Raw genomic sequence first — 17,829 nt, forward strand, 5'->3', positions numbered from 1 at the left:
TATTTTAGGGTCACGGTACGGGCCCTCTGTGCTCGAGTCTGACTCGTACTTTGTCGGTTTTTTTCCATAAATTATTCTGGGTTAAAATAGTTTTGGATAGTTGGTTCAATAAGCAAGGATTCAAAACTTTGATTTAAGGTACCTATCCCTACTTATTACTATTACATAGTTTAGTTTGAAAGTAATGACGAGTCGGATAACTTTAACTTTCTTCTCTTTTCTGAATTGAATTTCACAAAATCCCTCTTTTATAGTAGAGAGGTCTTATGTTACAAAATTATTTATTTATTTTCAAAGGGATTTGATACCTTCGAATTACCATGACACGGGATCAAAGTTCAGGTTAACTCAATACTGCTCTCAAAGACCTGTTTGAAGAACTCGGAAATTGAATTTAATTCCCAAAATTCGCAAAAAGACCGAGTGAAGCGAGGTCTCTGAGTCTACTTGTGTGAACTCGTCCATCTGTCCGTTTGTCGGTCTGTCAGAGTATAACTTCTGAATTGCCGAACGTGATCACTTTAAATTTAAACATTAACATATAAATTTCAGCTTTCAGCCGAATATTGCAAACAAAATTATTATAAAAAGCTTTATTTCAGGGGAGCTCCCCTCCATAAAATATTATTATCTCTTGTATAGGTACATAATTCATTCAGTAGTATATTTTTTTTTAATTTTTAGTGTTTGTTAACCACAAACATTAAAATTAAAAAAAAGTATTAAAGTCTGTTTTTTTTTGTAACAAATTTTTTAGCTTCTAAAATACTCTTATCTCCACATGACTAAATTGTATTTTATTTTTTTGGTAAAAAATTTTTAGCTTTTAAAATACTCTCCACATGACTAAATTCTAACATTGCTTCGGCCGAACTAGCCTTAAAAAGCTGCATGGGTACGAGTAGAATTTACACGCTGTCATACAAACGTATTCATCGCGGAAAAGCTCGCTTTGTGCAATTAGCAAAGTTTATATCTGTTTATTTCACAGACAAACTTTTACCTTAATTAGATGATAACCCTTGAGTTTGTTTTGTAAAAACTTTGCACTCAGTTGTTAAAATGTACGCGCATTGTGCCTAATTCTGTTGTACACAATCTCTAAACCAAACTAAAATGATGATCAAATGATAGGTCTAAATATTACAATATCCTTTTCATAATGCTCCCTGAGGAATAGCACTAGATTAATAATAGATAGATTAATTATATTTCTCTGTTAAATTTTTTTTATGTAAACTTGTAAATATATTTTTTTAACATTATAAGAATAATATTTAATTAGTGGCAATAACGTATTTACATATTCGTTGCTTGTGCTTGATGTAGGTACCAAAAAAAAATGCTTGATGTAGGTGCCAAAAATTCTGCAATGGTTTGCAGCAGTCGGAAAAAGTAAATAATCAAATTTTCGGCTTAACGTAGGCTATATTTTTATTTCACAAAACCAATTTATTCCGCTCTCAAATACACCAAAAAAAACAGAATTTGGGTTCGAACAGCATTGGGTAGGCAGTGCCTCATTGTGTATATAAAACAAAGTAAAAGCAATCGACTAGAGTGAACCGGGCTTACGATTCATGAAGCGATCAAAATACTAGTTACTCAGTGTAGCGATAGTACAGTCGGATGAGCTCAGTCACTTTGGCTTTCCATAAAAGATGCTTGCTTAAAAGCTATGTCAGAAATCGCTCAACTAAAAATCATTATGTTATGCGAGCATTTATAATGCAAAACAGATGCTTATTTTTTATTTTATTCAAATACTAGTTAGCCCTTGACAGCGAGTTCACTTGGTGGTAAGTCATGATGCAATCTAACATAGAAACGGGCTAATTTGTAGGTGGTATGGCAGTTTTTATTAAACCCATACCCCATTTGGTTTGTACACGACATCGTACCGGAACTCTAAATTGCACCACAGTACACAAAATATGACAGGTTACAAGAATAAATATAATTACATAGTTGAAATGATCGATACTAGTAGTAGTAATTCCAAGTTTTTGGAGTTATGGGAACACTGTAAAGTGGTGTCCTGCAGAGGCCATTTTCCATATCTGTGCTCTACATAAGTACATTGACTGGCAAACTGTATGATAGTTAAACTTAGTGATCAATGAAGAGTACAATGCAAAATCCTTTACAACAGAAAACAAACAAAGAACCAACACAATGGCCGGCTTTTGTGATGTAGATTACATCGTACATTTTATTTTATCGTTTCCTTAGACAACAATGACACGGTGTGACCTGATAAATAATAATTAAATAATAATGCCCTACTCACCGGATTTTGGCCATAATGGCCAATCTCAAGGGAGTAAAGCCAACTACATTGGCGGTTGTGCCTGAGTCTATTGTATAGAGATTTCTAAACTGAATCAAAATAACCGGTCTAAACATTGATTTTGAAAGAGCCACCCCCTGGTCTAAATGTATCCTTTTTAACCCCCACCCAAAAAGAGGGGTGTTATAAGTTTCACGTGTGCATGTATCTGTGTATCTGTGGCATCGTAGCTCCTAAACGAATGAACGGATTTTAATTTAATTGTTTTTGTTTGAAAGGTGGTTTGATCGAGAGTGTTCTTAGCTATAATTAATCGAAGAAAATTGGTTCAGCCATTTGAAAGTTTTCAGCTCTTTTCTAGTTTTCTTGTAGAGATTTTTGTGTCAGAGGTTTTTTTAAATTTGCGGAGAAGAATAGCACTAGATTTAGATCAGTCAATTTAGTTTAGACTATAGACATTGTGTACAACAGAATCAGGCGTTGACAACAGAATCAATTGATTGATATACTTGTGAGAACGCTTATCAATCGATTGTGATTGGTAAGCAACGTTGACCCAAATCGGTAACTGGATGGGTGACGGACTTCAGAGGTCTGTGTTTGGCTGTTTCGAGCAGGTTGAGCCTTCGATTCCGGTTATTACCACTAACATCTGATAACAACTGTAAATTAGCCAAAGAGTCAAAATCTCGTTCTCTTAGTAGAGTTGTATGCGGAAGAATCTTTGAACCCATCACATTAGTATCTCAAGTGAACTCCAACTATTATAGGATTACTGGAAAGGGGTCACAACCCTCAGCAATGAGGAATACGACTATAGAGAGAGACAACAGAATTAGGCACATTATCCAATATCCATACTAAGTCATAAAATTATAAGGGCGAAAGTGTGTCGGGCTGTCCCTTTTTTTACGGTCCATCCTTTCAACCGATTTTGACTAAAGGATGCGCGTGCGATCGAATCTTATGAAGTAATCGCGATACCTCACAACGTTTTCAGAAAGGTCAACAGGTCAGAGTAAACATAATCCCGGCTCTTGGGCAAACTGTGTGTTGACTGAGCCTCGGGGGCGAGAGGTGGACCATTTCACAGGTAGCATGTGAAAAATCAAGTGAAAAACCATTTCATATTATGTAACACTTGCTATCAAAATTTCACAAAGTTACATTTAATTTCGATACGCGCGCGCGTTCTTTGAATCCGCACTAAAAAGCGCAAATCAGAACACTCATATCTCTGCGTGTTAGAAAAACAAAAATATCTAGCTCAATTAATGTAGCAAAAACAATCGTTTGCTACGTTTCATGATTAGTTAGGTTTCACTTGTATTCAAATCCGAAAATATACTTTTCCTGAAATCAACCTACATAATATCAGCGATTGACGCATCATCACAATTGATCTTGATCAGAATTCCTAGTCTAAGCGAGCGATTTTAAGTGCGATAATAGAGAAATATTTTACCATGAAAATGAGCCTGTGAAATCACTGTAAAGAATAATTCCAATTTCATCAAATGAAAATGATTTAAAATTAGCAATCAGTACATCGCTACGCGCGGTGGCGGCGGGAAATCGTATACATTATTCACAAACATTTCAATAACATACACCCTCGTGTACATTTCAATTTCAAAGGTCTGCGTGCTGTGGCCAAGTCCACCAACTCAGTTTTCAGGATAGACTATAAATTTGTCCCGGGCTTATCGGGATGTTTTAAAATCTATATTTAGTACCTACATACACACGTATAAAACGATTTGTCCTGACTGACTGACTGATCTATCAACGCACAGCCTAGGCCGCTAGGGTTAGGTACTTCTGAGTCGTGGTCTAAGAAAGCTATGCTTTTAAAATACTTATTCAATGACACCCCACTTCATTTAACCTTCAGGAAGGAACAGACAAACATGTAGTGAACACATGACCATTTTTGACGCAGTCGGGTAAAAGGCAGTTCCCGCAACGGGAGAAAAAGAATCAAAATGATCTATATAAGCCTTTTAAGAGGGCTCTCTCCGTCACTCGTTTCATACAATCGTAGTTCCAATTTCATTTGAATATTAGGCAACCAAAGTCCATGAAATTTTGCAGACATATTCTAGAAACTAATTTCTATGTCTGTGGTTTTCCAGATTTCTGTTAAAATATTCGGTTTCAAAGTTATGCGGTCTTAAAAATTTTCATACAAATCTTTGAGCCCCTGTAATTTTAAAACTACATATTTTTAGAAAAATCTAAAACACCACAGACACAGATATTAGTTTCTAGAATATGTCTGCAAAATTTCATGGACTTTGGTTGCTTAATATTCAAATGAAATTGGAACTACGATTGTATGAAACGAGTGACGGAGAGAGCCCTGTTAAAAATAAGGCCTATTAAACAAAAAACAATTTCATGATGCTTTTGGAAATTGGTTTTATCCATTTATAATATGTCAAAACCACTCCTTTTAAGCTGTACGGTTTTATACATATTAAGAGGATCATTGTCAACGATCCCCCGTCGATTTCCTACGTATGATATTATTGTTCTCATCTCTATCTGCCCTGGTTCGTGTATTCTCGGTTCCTAGATCGGTGCATTTGTGATAACCAATTCTAATTGCTGTGATTGGCTGAATTTACCATGTTCTTGCTGCGACAGTGAGTTTGAGCCACTAGCGGAACAATGTTAGCCGGTCAGAAATGATTGCAATTAGTCAACCTGTATGACGTCCGTGTTCTGTTTTTGATTACAAAAAAGAAAAAATTGTTGTTGCAATCATCAATTTTAGCAAATAGTGAAAGAGAGTCGACCAATCAGAGGTCACAACTACCGTCACACTTTCTGTGAAACTATGGCAGTAGGCTTACCGAGTAATGAAAACAATTTTTCATTCTGTAATGTCATGTGGCAAGTAGGGTTGCCACCTGCCTCTTTTTGATTTACAGGCTACCACCATCAAAAATACGGGGTTTAGATTTGAAGAAATTTAAAAATTTGAAGTATTTGAAGAAATAGGCGGTGGTTCTCTCTGAAATGCATGGAAAGCCTATTTAGATATTTCAGTTTATTTGTAAGTTTTGTATTTTTTCTCTGTATGTTGCCGTGTCTTGATTGGTGAACTGTGTTTGCAATGTGATTTTAAATAAAAGATTTATTTATTTAAATAGCTTTTAAAAACTCTAGTTTTGTAAAGCAAAATGTTATACATTTCATGCATACAATCTTTGCATTTTAACTTAAATTTACATTTAACTTGTAATTCCACCTTCACAGTATCAATACTATGGCCGTAGCCAGGAATCGATTTCGGGAGAGGTTTTATCAGGGCCGGAACTGAATCCTGTCATGAGGAAAAAAACATTCGCTCAACTTTATGGGCTAATTACCTGGTTAGTGGAATTTCGCCTTTCAATTTGACAGTGAGATAAAATACAACAATAAAAAAGCGCGAGCGCAGTGAGCGTAAGTGTTTTTGGTTCAATTACAGAAAGAATTAAAGTGAAAGGGAAACGAGTTTAGCCATAGCAAGATTTTATTTTTAAAGCTCCCTATCCATACTAATATTACAAATACGACAGTATATCTATTTGCCTATCTATTTGTTACCCTTTCACGGCCCATCTTCTTTACCAAAATTTTGGTACTTACTATTCAGAGGTAACTTGCATCCCAGACATAAACTTTTTAGCCCGGAAAATCCCCCACGGAATTTTTAAAACTCTAAATTCATGCAAACGAAATTGCGGGGCTTACACCAAGTAATACAAATTCAAAGCGCGAGTGAAGTGAGCGCGAAATGTTTGATATATTTCCAAAAAAAATTGGTAAGCAAATGCAAGAAATAGTGTAAGTATTATTTTAGGCTTAGGTTTTTGACGGCTTCCCAGGCGCAGTCGCCATTTCTAAATTACTGGTCTGGTGGGAGGCTTCGGTCATGGCTAGTTATATGGTTAGTATGGCCCTAACGGCCAAGAAATTAGACTGCATCATCACTTACCACTAGAAAAGATTAAAGTCACGGGCTAACTTGTATAAAAAAAGGCTAACATCCTCAAACCAAGCCCCGCCGCCTTGGCTACGACCATGATCAATATCGAGTGGGTTTCGGCTACGCATTGCCGCAAAAGGAAAATATTCTTTCTACTGGACATAACGTCAGTGTTCGGTTTCGCCAGCCAAGTGCGAGTCAGACTCACGCACCGAGGGTTCCGATTCGGGTATTTTTTTCGACATTTTACACGAGAAATCAAAAACTGTTATGCATTAAAAAAAATATGCATAAAAATAAATAAAAATCTGTTTTAGAATGAACAGGTAAAGCCCTTTCATATGATAACCCACTTGATATATGTAGTTATCTTACTTTGAAAATTGAAAATACTAATATTTGTTCATGAACACATGACAGACGGATAGAAGGACAGATGGACAGACGGACAGACGGAAAGACAGACAGACTGATAGACAACGAAGTGATCCTATAAGAGTTTTTTTTTGCTTTTGAGTTACGGAACCCTAAAAATATTTAGTTTTATTTGCCCCGTATTTTATTTTCATAATTACCGGTTTCTCTATCCTGACATACGGGGTAACCAGTAAAATACGGGGCCTCTGGCAACCCTATTCGGAAAACACTGTCACATTCAAGTTAATGTCAAATATTTTGTTTTCAATTACAGAAAGCTGCATCAATCATTATTACAATATTTTCTTTGTTGTGATTGGCTGAATTTTTGAGTTTCAGCCAATAAACAGTCTGTTTGCCAATTAAACGTCATAACAATATAAATGCCAGAAAGTTTAACCAAATAAAACAAACTTAATGAGAACCTAGTGAGAATGCAAACGGCACACAATTTATAATACATATTATGTTAGTCGTATATAATAGATATTATAGTAGTCGTTCACTTTGGTAATAGTCAGATTGTCATCAGTAAAATTGATATTGGTCGATGTATCGTAAATTATTGTTTCGGTGACAAATATTTTTATTATCTATTTATCTTTGAACAGAATGGAATAGAATGAAATGGAATGGAATACAATGATAAATTTTTATTCCTGTAAACTTTTAGGTAAACTTCAAAGTGTTTTTGGATGGTCAGAAAAATTTACCACTGGTTCGGAATGCCGTTCCTACGTTTTCTAGGGTTTCGTACCTCAAAATGAAAAACGGAACTCTTATAGGATCACTTTGTTGTCTATCTCTCTGTCTGTCGTGTTTGTCAAGAAAACCTCTAGGGTACTTCCCGTTGACTCAAAACCATGAAATTTGGCAGGTAACCTAACTGCGTAATTTTGGGTAGTTTTTTTAATCGATAAAGAAAGTTTGCGACATTGTTCAATAAAAAATTTGGATTCCAACTCCTCAATCCTGATGTTGCAGGGGACCTGACTACTAAAGTTTAGTAAAGTTACTGTCGAATTTTTCTAACAGTGTAAGCAGCAGAGCTGAGTTTACCATCAAGTGTTGATATGTGGGTGTTCCATAGAAGCTTTGCATCTAACATTATACCGAGAAACACGGGGTTCTCCTTTATTTTCAACATATGATTATTTATCAATGAATTTATGTCATTTAAGGTCCTGGTATTGGGCAGTGTGAATTCAACACACTTAGATTTCTTTGCATTTGGAAGTAAATTGTTAGCAATAAATCAGAGAGTGACCTGTGATATGGCATTACATACAGTATACATTGTCAAAAATTATAATATTAAAGCTGTGCGTATTGCGTGAGGAATAGGTTGCAAGAGAGTTGCAACTTGCAGGGTTTGATGCATGCGCTATTGCCAGCAAACATGAGACATATTTTTATCTACAGGCAACGTCTGAGTAGGTAACGCATACGTCTAACGCAAGTTGAAATGTATTTAGTTAGACCTATCGACAAGTTTGGAGTCGGGTGCAGTCTAAATGTGGCCCGTGTGTTTAGACTGTCCGTTTCTGTCAGTTTCACGTGTCGTCCCCCGCACTTCACCACCCCGCTTGCACAAATCGAGACAGCACGAAATTTTCAAGATTTCTGGGTGTAATTTCTGGTTTTCGTAGTTCCCACATAATTATAACAATATAAAATTTATAACGATAATTTTTTTACTACATAATATTCATTAAATTTTCTAGGTCTGTGGTTTTTCCAAATTTCATTAAATTGCTTCGTTGTCTAGAAAAACGAGCACAAAGTTGGGCCTTTTTTTAAAGAAAAATACAAATCTTTGAGCCCCTGTAATTTTAAAACTACATATTTTTAGAAAAATCTAAAACACCACAGACACAGATATTAGTTTCTAGACTATGTCTGCAAAATTTCATGGACTTTGGTTGCTTAATATTCAAATGAAATGGGAACTACGATTGTATGGAGTAAGTGACGGAGAGAGCTCTGTTAATGAAAAACCTACAAAATAAATTACTTTCCGATTAACACTTGAAAATCTACATATTTGCATATGTTTTCGCATTTTTGTCAATCGAATAAATTGCGTCCAATCCTGTTTCTAGTTTCTATGTTATGACGAATTTAGATGAAATCCGTACCCGAAGGTGCTCCAAGGGCCAAGGGTGTCAACGGGACCCTATTACTAAGCCTCTGCTATATCCATCCATCCCTCCATTTGTTTGTCTGTCAGCGGGCTGTATCTCGTGAACCGTAATAGGTAGAGATTTAAAATTTTAAAATTTTATTGCCGCTATAATTACAACAAACAGTACAGTACAACCAAATTAATAATGCGCATAGAAATGTTCGTCACTGTTCGGCAACGGTCGTATGACACACATGATATTGACTCCTATTTGTTCATAACAAGGTGCAAAATGCAAGTGCATTGTTTAGGGCTCTTACGATTCAATGATTCGGAATAAGACAATTACCGATGATCTGCATGCGCATTATTAATTTGGTTGTACTGTAAATATTTCAAAATGGCCACCATGACAATTCAAAAATTTAAAAGTTTTTATTTCCTGTACGATGGTGCGGGACCCTTCGTGCGCGAGTCATTCGTCCTTGACCAATTTTTTATTTTCTTCGATCTTGTAAAACTTGAAGGAGGCCCCCAATGCCAAGAATTCAAACAAGTTTTCTTTGGCATTTCACTAATTGCAGTAGGTAATAGCTCTTACAAGGCAAGATAAATTAATGGTCTTATACAAAAGAGTGCTTAAAAAACGGTCAAGTGCGAGTCGGTCTAGCAAACGAACGATTCCGTACCATACTAAAGGATGTAACACTAAGTACTTATAAATTTATTTTGCATGGCGGCCATTTTAAAATTCGCCATCTTGGATTTTAATTATTTGTTGCTATAGCGGCAATAGAAATACATTTCTTGCTCTCTCTCTCTCTCTCTCTCTATGAGCAACTCTATGTAACTCTCTACTTACGGTTCATGAGATACGGCCCGCTGACAGACAGACGGACGGACAGCACAGGCTTAGTACTAGAGTCCTTTGGATACGGAACCTTAAATACTACTGCAGATTTCGAAAATTAAATTTTATCCAGTGAAAACATTTTAATATCTCTTCAGCAAACGCTTTCGTTGAAGTGTCAGTTCATAGCTAAATGGGTCAAATGCTACCAAAAGATCACTTGTGCCTTTTGCTGTATAACTCCAAGGTTAGCCGCCAGTTTGCCGTTTTAATTAAAAAATGTTTATGCTCTATTATGTACTTAAAATAGTATGCGAGGTTATTTAGTTATGTGAAAAAGTTTATTTCTTCGTTCGTCGTAGTATATTGATTCATCTCAACGCATTAAACAAGGGTCTCCTCTCAGAATGAGAAGGATAGGCCACAGTCCAGCAGGCTGGCTAAAGCCTCAAACAAATTGTCGGACGCGGCTGAGAGCCGCGACTTACAGGTATCTGGATAATAATACATAGTACACAGTGTGCAAACTATCGGACATAACATTGAGCGCTCGGACGTCCGAGAGATAGTTTTATAGCCTCGATAGCTCAACGGTTAAGGAGCGGACTGAATTCCGAAAGTTCGGCGGTTCAAACCCCATCCGTTGCACTATTGTCGTACCCACTGCTGGCACAAGCTTTACGCTTAATTGGAGGGGAAAAGGGAGTATTAGTCATGATTAGCATGGCTAATATTCTTGTTTAAAAAAAAGAGATATCTCGTAAGCGACTATGCATAACTACCAGTCGCGGCTGTCAACCGCGGCTACGGCCGCATCCCCTAGTTTGTCTCCACCTTAAGTGCGGATTGATGAACTTTGAAGATTGTGTGGGACTCTTAGGACGTTACCTCACGGTGTTTTGCGCCACTGATAAAGCAAGTGATATATTTTAATTTGCTCCTAACGCAGTGTCACACTTCACAGGCGTTTGTTAGTCCTTCACGCAAAAACTGCTAGATGGATTAGGCTGAAATTTTAAATGGAGATAGTTAATATCCTGGATAATAGGCTACTTTTGTCCCGGAAAATCAACGAGTTCCCACGGGAATTCGAAAAACCTAAATCTACGTTAGAACTCCCAAAAGTTAAAGATGCGTACCCGGAATCGAACCCCAGACCTCCCAAATAAGACGACCAAGTCTTAACTGCTAGACCATTACCACTTATTTATAGAACCACGAATATCACTATAACATGGCCTAAAAGGTTTAAATAAATGAATAGGCATAGGCACATTTTTACAAAAGCTAGGCCTAATAGTACTTAGTCGTAATCTTTGGATACTATTTTTAAGCCTATAAAAGACAGTGCACCATCTGTTCGTTGAAACTTGGTGCCAAGCCAAAGTCTACCCATTTTTATTGACTTAATTTATGCAGAAAGAAATTTTGGCAGCAGTCAGTGGGATGAAAACTAATAAGTAAGACTATAAACAAACGTTATTATAACAATTGGTTTGAGGAACTTCGTAAAATGGAAAAATTAATAGATAAGTACTTTAAAAAATTAAACTAAGTAGTGACCGCCTGGGACTTTCACGTCACTTAACTTTTCCCGCGACTTTACCCACGTAGTCCATAATTGCGTATAATTATGTCTGTCTGCTAACTTTTCAACGCCCATCCATTTAACCGATTTTGACGAAACTTGGTACAGCTTGGTACTCAATATATCCTGGCAGGGTCGCCATGAAATATTAAAACTATTGGTGGATTTAAAATGATGGAAGGCATTGTGGTAGACGTCTTTAATTGGTGAAGGCTTATGATCGACCCTTAAGGGACTAAACAGTAATTATCTCGAAATCTTACATGCTATTGTTTTAATAATATTTCTTAATCTAACCTAAATAATTTTGTATCACCTTTTGTTCAAATTCATCGCGTAAGCAACCTACATATTACAATAACTTGCATCCCGAGGAGGGAAATAGGTCACTTTTTATCTAAGAAAATCAAATAATTCGTGAAGAATTTTTAAAAACCTGAATCCACGGAAGTCCCGGGTAGGTATTACGTATGACATAATATTATATATACATCATAGTACGCGACCGGTCGAGATGGCAATCGGAGGATGAGGCGAGGTGACGCACAACCGCACGTCACTCGCTTTCCCGCACCTTTTTAGTTATACATATATCTAGTAATACGCTTCGAAATGATAATCTCCTGTTTTTGAAACCTTTTATTAAATGAAAACACAAAGCACTACAAACGAAAGCTCTACAAAGCTTCCAATTGTAAATTCGTAATCAAATTCAATCTCTCACAATCAGTCTTTGAGTTTTGAAAACAGAAACAACGGGGAGTGAAAATCAAATATTCTCGACACAAAAGGGCTTAATTAAGAACTCATGGTAGAAAACAGTAATTCAAAAAAATTTAGTTAACACTCAAGCAGTCGCTAATGGGTCTTTCGGATCCAGGTCTCAGTATTTTACTTAGTATTGAAGTGAGAGCTAGGTCGTTAATGGTATCTTACCATGGTATGGTAAGATACCATTAACGGGGGGGGGGGGGGGGGGGGGGCAGTACCCTGGTGGAGGGTCCGCCTCGATGGTCGTCGCTGGCTGGGTCGCGGTTGATAGTTTCACACACACTATTGAGCACATTCTGGAGAACTCTCAGGCAGGCAGGTTTTCTCACGATATTTTCCTTCATTTGATTGCTTAAAAGGCACATAACTCCAAAACACACACACAACACGCACTTTATAAATACTTTGTTCACCAAGCTGAGAAATGTTGGACGAGAAGATAATCTCAAAACTTCCCAAACGCTGCCCAGCCGAAGTGGATTCGACGGCTGACCTTTTTCTCGAAATTGAACTTACCTGGTATTAGTTAGTTAGTATTACCTTGATGTATTTTTAACCGACTTCGAAAAAAGGAGGAGGTTCTCAATTCATCGGAATCTTTTTTTTTTATTAACCCCCGACTCAAAGAGAGGGGTGTTTGACGTGTGTGTCTGTCTATGGCATCGTAGCTCCTAAACTAATAAACCAATTTTAATTTAGTATTTTTTTTTGTTTGAAAGGTGGCTTGATCGAGAGTGTTCTTAGCTATAATCCAAGAAAATCGGTTCAGCCGTTTGAAAGTTATCAGCTCTTTTCTAGTTACTGTAACCTTCACTTGTCGGGGGAGTTATAAATTTTTAATTCACACTTGTCTTACCACAGCTAATTTAATTTGACAAATCATACTAAACACTTGGGCTAACAAGTGTAAATTAAAAATTTATAACACCCCCGACGATCCAAAGTATTTGAGTTTTCCAAAACATCATTTTCAAATAAATAATTATGTATTTAGGCAACGTCCATCTTGACAGCTTGACATTTGTCTATTGACATAATATTAAGAACCTAACGGTTATCTAACCTTCTTTTCTACAAGAAAACTAGAAAAGAGCTGATAACTCTTAAACGGCTGAACCAATTTTTTTGGATTATAGCTAAGAACACTCTCGATCAAGCCACCTTTCAAACAAAAAAAAACTAAATTAAAATCGGTTCATTCGTTTAGGCGCTACGATGCCACAGACAGATACACAGATACACAGATACACAGATACACACGTCAAACTTATAACACCCCTCTTTTTGGGTCGGGGGTTAAAAATAACATGAGAGACACTTGATGTTTTATTATTTTCTTTGTCTTCCCACGCTGCTCTTCCAGCTTTCACAGAAATAATATTGCCTCTTTCACGTATTTCTAAAAATACTTATTACTATTGAAGGTACCTGTTCCACAAGACAGAATATTGGATTCATAACTTCTTTTATTATACAGTTTTTTATAAAATCCCGTGGAAACATCTTGATTGAAAAAAAAAAATTACACGGTTTTTTTTTTTAAATATACTTCTAAAGTTGTAGTGGCGTTTGAAATCAGTTTACTGAAAATAACTTTTATTCGGGTTAAAAGTTTTTAGAAGTACTAGATAACATGGATATGACATAAGGTTCAAACAGAAATAAAACTAATCAATAAAAGGTACTAGTACGTGCTCGTTGTCTTTCCTTTCCTTACATCGTCAACCTCACAAACTGATGTAATACAATGATATTTTTTATAGTTTATTTGTGAGTTACAATTATAGTACGAAGTAATATTATTATAGTACGAAGGTGACTTGTACTTCTTAAGATTTAAGGTGCCTATCCACTGGAGTGGAGAGGAATAGAGAGGAATGGAGAGGAGCGGAGCAGGGCGATGTTAAGAAAGTATTAACGATAGAATTGCACAAAATACACGTCTTCTATTTGCTCAGCATGGCTTCAGTCACAGGGATACTACGCTACACTTCTCACTACTCTCTCATTCCACAGCTTCAGTAGACGGGCTTCAGCACAGATAGATCAGCCTCTACAAGGGGTTGTAGCGGTTCAGCATGATGTTTATGTGCGGATACAAGTAATTAGACGCGGTTCGCCCCCACACGTAGTCTACATGATTGCAGATCAAACGAGGATTCAGGAGGTAGTACACGACATTTGGCAGTTGTTTCCTCAGTATTTCCACATCAGCTACAGAGGAGAATCTATCGTTCGCGGCGGCGAACAGAGCTATCGGCATTGTGACTCGATCCAACTGATACACTGGAGGCTCTGAAGAATTGTAAATCTTTTGATTAGTTTCGCTTCCGTGATCGTACTGCGCGAACGTCTTTCTGTACCCCACTTGCAAGTAATGCAAGAGACTCACGACGGAACTTCCTCCGGGGTAATGTGGAGCGAGGTTTTGGAAGAACTCCGGTTCCAACTCCGTAGGATCGGAACCTACTGAAGGGTACAACAATCCATAACCACATAATGTGTAACCGATAACTGGTACGGAACATAGCTTATGAGAAATCTGGCCTAACACAGTGGTGTCTCCGAGTAATTCATATATGTTAAGATCCTTGGCGAGTTTAGTAATAATCGGTGTCAATTTGGCTATGGTAGATACAGGTGGGGGAGTGTTGTGCACATACGCCATCGGTGCGAGTGCTATCAAAACATTGACCTTCGAGTTGTACTCTGGTCTTTCCGAGCCGAGTACATAGTATACAGTGTTACCCTGGGAGTGCCCGATGGCGGTTAGATTCTTTGCGCCGGTCTCGTTCAGAACGAGGTCAATGATAGCTGGGAGGTCGTAGTAGCCCATCTCGTGGAAGGTAAAGTTCCAGAATGCAGGGTCGGTGTCGGGGTCGAGGTGCCGGTGGCTTCGGGTGTATCTGTTGCCTCTGGTGTTGGCCAACCACACGTCGTAGCCCTTGTTGGCGAGAGTGATCGGGAGGGAGGTGTTTCCTCTCATCAAGAAGGTATCCGTGGAATCCATGAGACCGTGCGTGAATAATATAGGAGTACCATTACCTTTACCCGGGAGCCGGTACACAGCAAGAATGTACTCATCTTCTGTGATCACGTTGTATTGTATCGGCGGGTGTCCATATTTTGTGGCGAGTCCTATAGAGTCCAATTCCCCATCTTCTGGAAAATCTTCAGTGGACATGTAACCAATTTGCTTTGTGGTGATGATTGTCACGGTTAACCAGAGCGACAGCGATGTCCACATGGTTGTATGGTTTCGTTACATATGTTTTTCTCAGTTGGTGATAGCTAATGATAATAATAATTTATTCAAGAAATTCATGCGCAACGTTGACTCAGAGGCAGTTGGTTCCGTATTCTTTCTTTTGCATAACACCTCCAAATCTTTCTTCTATTTAATTAAGAGGTGCGTAAGACATGTGTGAGAGAAAAAGAAGAGAAGAGAAGAAGAGAATTGAAGAAGAGAGTGGAGACCGAGACTTTGGCTTGATTCCGTATGTGAGTTCTCACTGATTCAGGGCAATTTTAAAGTAGACACATCGATATTCCATCTCGCGCCGTGCTTTTGATGCCAACAAAAGTTGAACTGCCTAGTAGTTAGGACATCGGCCTTCCAGTTGGGGGAACCAAGGTTCAATCCCGGGCATGCACCACTTAGTTTTTTGGTGTGATTGCAGACAAGCGCATTCCTATAATTTACTTAAAAAAATACATAGATATACATTTTGAGTTATGAAACGAGAACTCCAAAAAATACTTTTTATTATTTATTTTGGTGATTGGCGTAGCATGTTATTTTATCTCGTCACACTCAAATTACTTAATAAATAAAAAGCAGATGATACGCGTAAAATAAACACACACAGGTACGGTTTTCGAAACACTTGTGTTATTTTAAAAGTTAAAATAACAGCTGTTATAAGTACAGTGTTACAACCTTCAAAAACTTCGTTTTAATTTTTGAACCCAAAAACATCCAGCTATTACATGACTGTTGATATTATGACGAAAGTTATTTACAATGTGAATTCTTATAATATCTGATCATCCTTGTTGTCAAAACTTAGCTAGAAATTCAAATGTCAGTAAAAAAACTTTACTTTATCTCCAGAACTAAATACTGGTGATATAATTTTTCTTTCGTTTCTTTTAGGAAACTTTGCTTTCGTTATAAACCTGGTAAGAATACTCTTTGATTATGCTTCTAGAGCTGTAAATAAAGTCAAGATAATCATAAAAAATTCCATGTTATATGTTTATCTCAGTTTTTATATAATTGAATCAAAATGTTGTAGCCATGTAGCTACAGCTGCGAACACTAGATTACACTTCGTCGGAGAGAAGTTAGCAACCAAAAGATTGCTAACTTAGGTATATCCTATATCAATGAAAGTGACATTGAATCATTCAACATAATAATTTAATATCACTGGCTATAACAGTAGAATGTATCGAATCATGATAGCTTTCAAAATTGCAGCAATCTTTTATTGACATCCTTATACATAATTTCCTTATATTGATTTACTAAACTAAAAAGCTCGATTATTTTTAACGGTGATCACTGTTATTTTTTATTAATCATTATTTAAGGTCGTTTGTTGTATCGTTTTAGCACTCGTCGTATATCAGGGAACAGATAATCAGGCATGTGCCTTCCCAAGACGGCGTCTGCGTGGTTGAACAAAGCGCGCCGGTTGACTGTGTAGTCCACCACATTCGGCAGCTGCTTCCTCAGCACGCCCACGTCCGGGAGCGTCGACAGACGGTCGTTCCTTCCAGCCAGCAGAGCGAACGGCATCGTGGCCAGCGTCAGGTTATACGCCGGTGGAACTGAAGAGTTGTACACTAAAACATTCTGAGCAGTTCCATAATCGAATTGCGAAAAATCTTTTCTTGTCAGCTGCGACAAGTGCAAGACTTCCATCCAAGAAGTTCCCGCAGGAAAGTGATATATGAACACATTCACGAAAGACGGCTCTAGCTCTTTCTCGTCGAATCCAAATAAAGGGAAAATTATGGTATTCAGACATAATTCATTACCGATGTTGGGGTACGTACAATAAGCTCGAACCAGTCTTGTCATCGTGCTGTTATAACCTAAAAACTCTGTTATTGTAATATTGAGGCTGTTGAATAATTGGTCAATAAATGGTACTGCTTGCAAGATTGTCATCACTGGAGGCTTAGTGTTAGTCAAGTGACAGATCGGTTCCAGCGATATCATCACGTTCACCTTGGAGTTGTACTCCGGTCTGGTGGCGCCGAGGATGTAGAACATTAGATTTCCTCTGGAATGCCCGATGGCTGTTACGGAAGGTTTCTGTGTTTCGTTCAAGATTCTGTCTATGATCGCGGGGAGATCGTAGTAGCCCATTTCGTGGAAGCTGAAGTTCCAGTATGTTGCATTGTTGTCTGGATCGAGAGAAACGTGTCTTCTTGAGTATCTGTTGCCTCTTGAGTTTGCGAACCAGACATCATAGCCTTCGTTCGCTAGTGTTACTCCCAGAGAGTTCTCACCTCTCAGCAACCAAAGATCTGCAGCATCTGCTAACCCGTGAGTGAATAACACGGGGTACTTGCTCCTGCCTGGGATATGGAAGAGCGTGAGGATGTAGCCGTCGTCTGTGGTGACTTCGTGCTGTAAAGGCTGAAACCCGTACCTGTTGGCGAGACTGATAAAGTCAGAGTTGGTGTTTTCCGGCGGCGGGTTTAACGGAGGCAGCAACTGTGCATTATTGACACGGCTTTGGGATATTGTAACGAGTGCTGTTAAGTATAAATAAAAGTTTTGTATTACAACCAT

General features: G+C 37.7%; 2 protein-coding genes across 2 annotated transcripts; both read right to left on the minus strand.

Annotated features, from left to right (window-relative positions):
• Nucleotides 1–14,073: 14,073 nt before the first annotated feature.
• On the minus strand, nucleotides 14,074–15,267 carry LOC123872549 (lipase 1-like). The gene has a single exon (XM_045916881.1). The coding sequence runs from the start codon at nucleotides 15,265–15,267 to the stop codon at nucleotides 14,074–14,076; it is 1,194 nt and encodes a 397-aa protein (XP_045772837.1).
• Nucleotides 15,268–16,611: 1,344 nt separating this feature from the next.
• Nucleotides 16,612–17,829, minus strand: LOC123872623 (lipase member J-like). Its single transcript, XM_045917006.1, has one exon. The coding sequence runs from the start codon at nucleotides 17,827–17,829 to the stop codon at nucleotides 16,612–16,614; it is 1,218 nt and encodes a 405-aa protein (XP_045772962.1).

The sequence above is a fragment of the Maniola jurtina genome, chromosome 15, assembly GCF_905333055.1.
Source record: "Maniola jurtina chromosome 15, ilManJurt1.1, whole genome shotgun sequence".
Lineage (NCBI taxonomy): Eukaryota > Metazoa > Arthropoda > Insecta > Lepidoptera > Nymphalidae > Maniola > Maniola jurtina.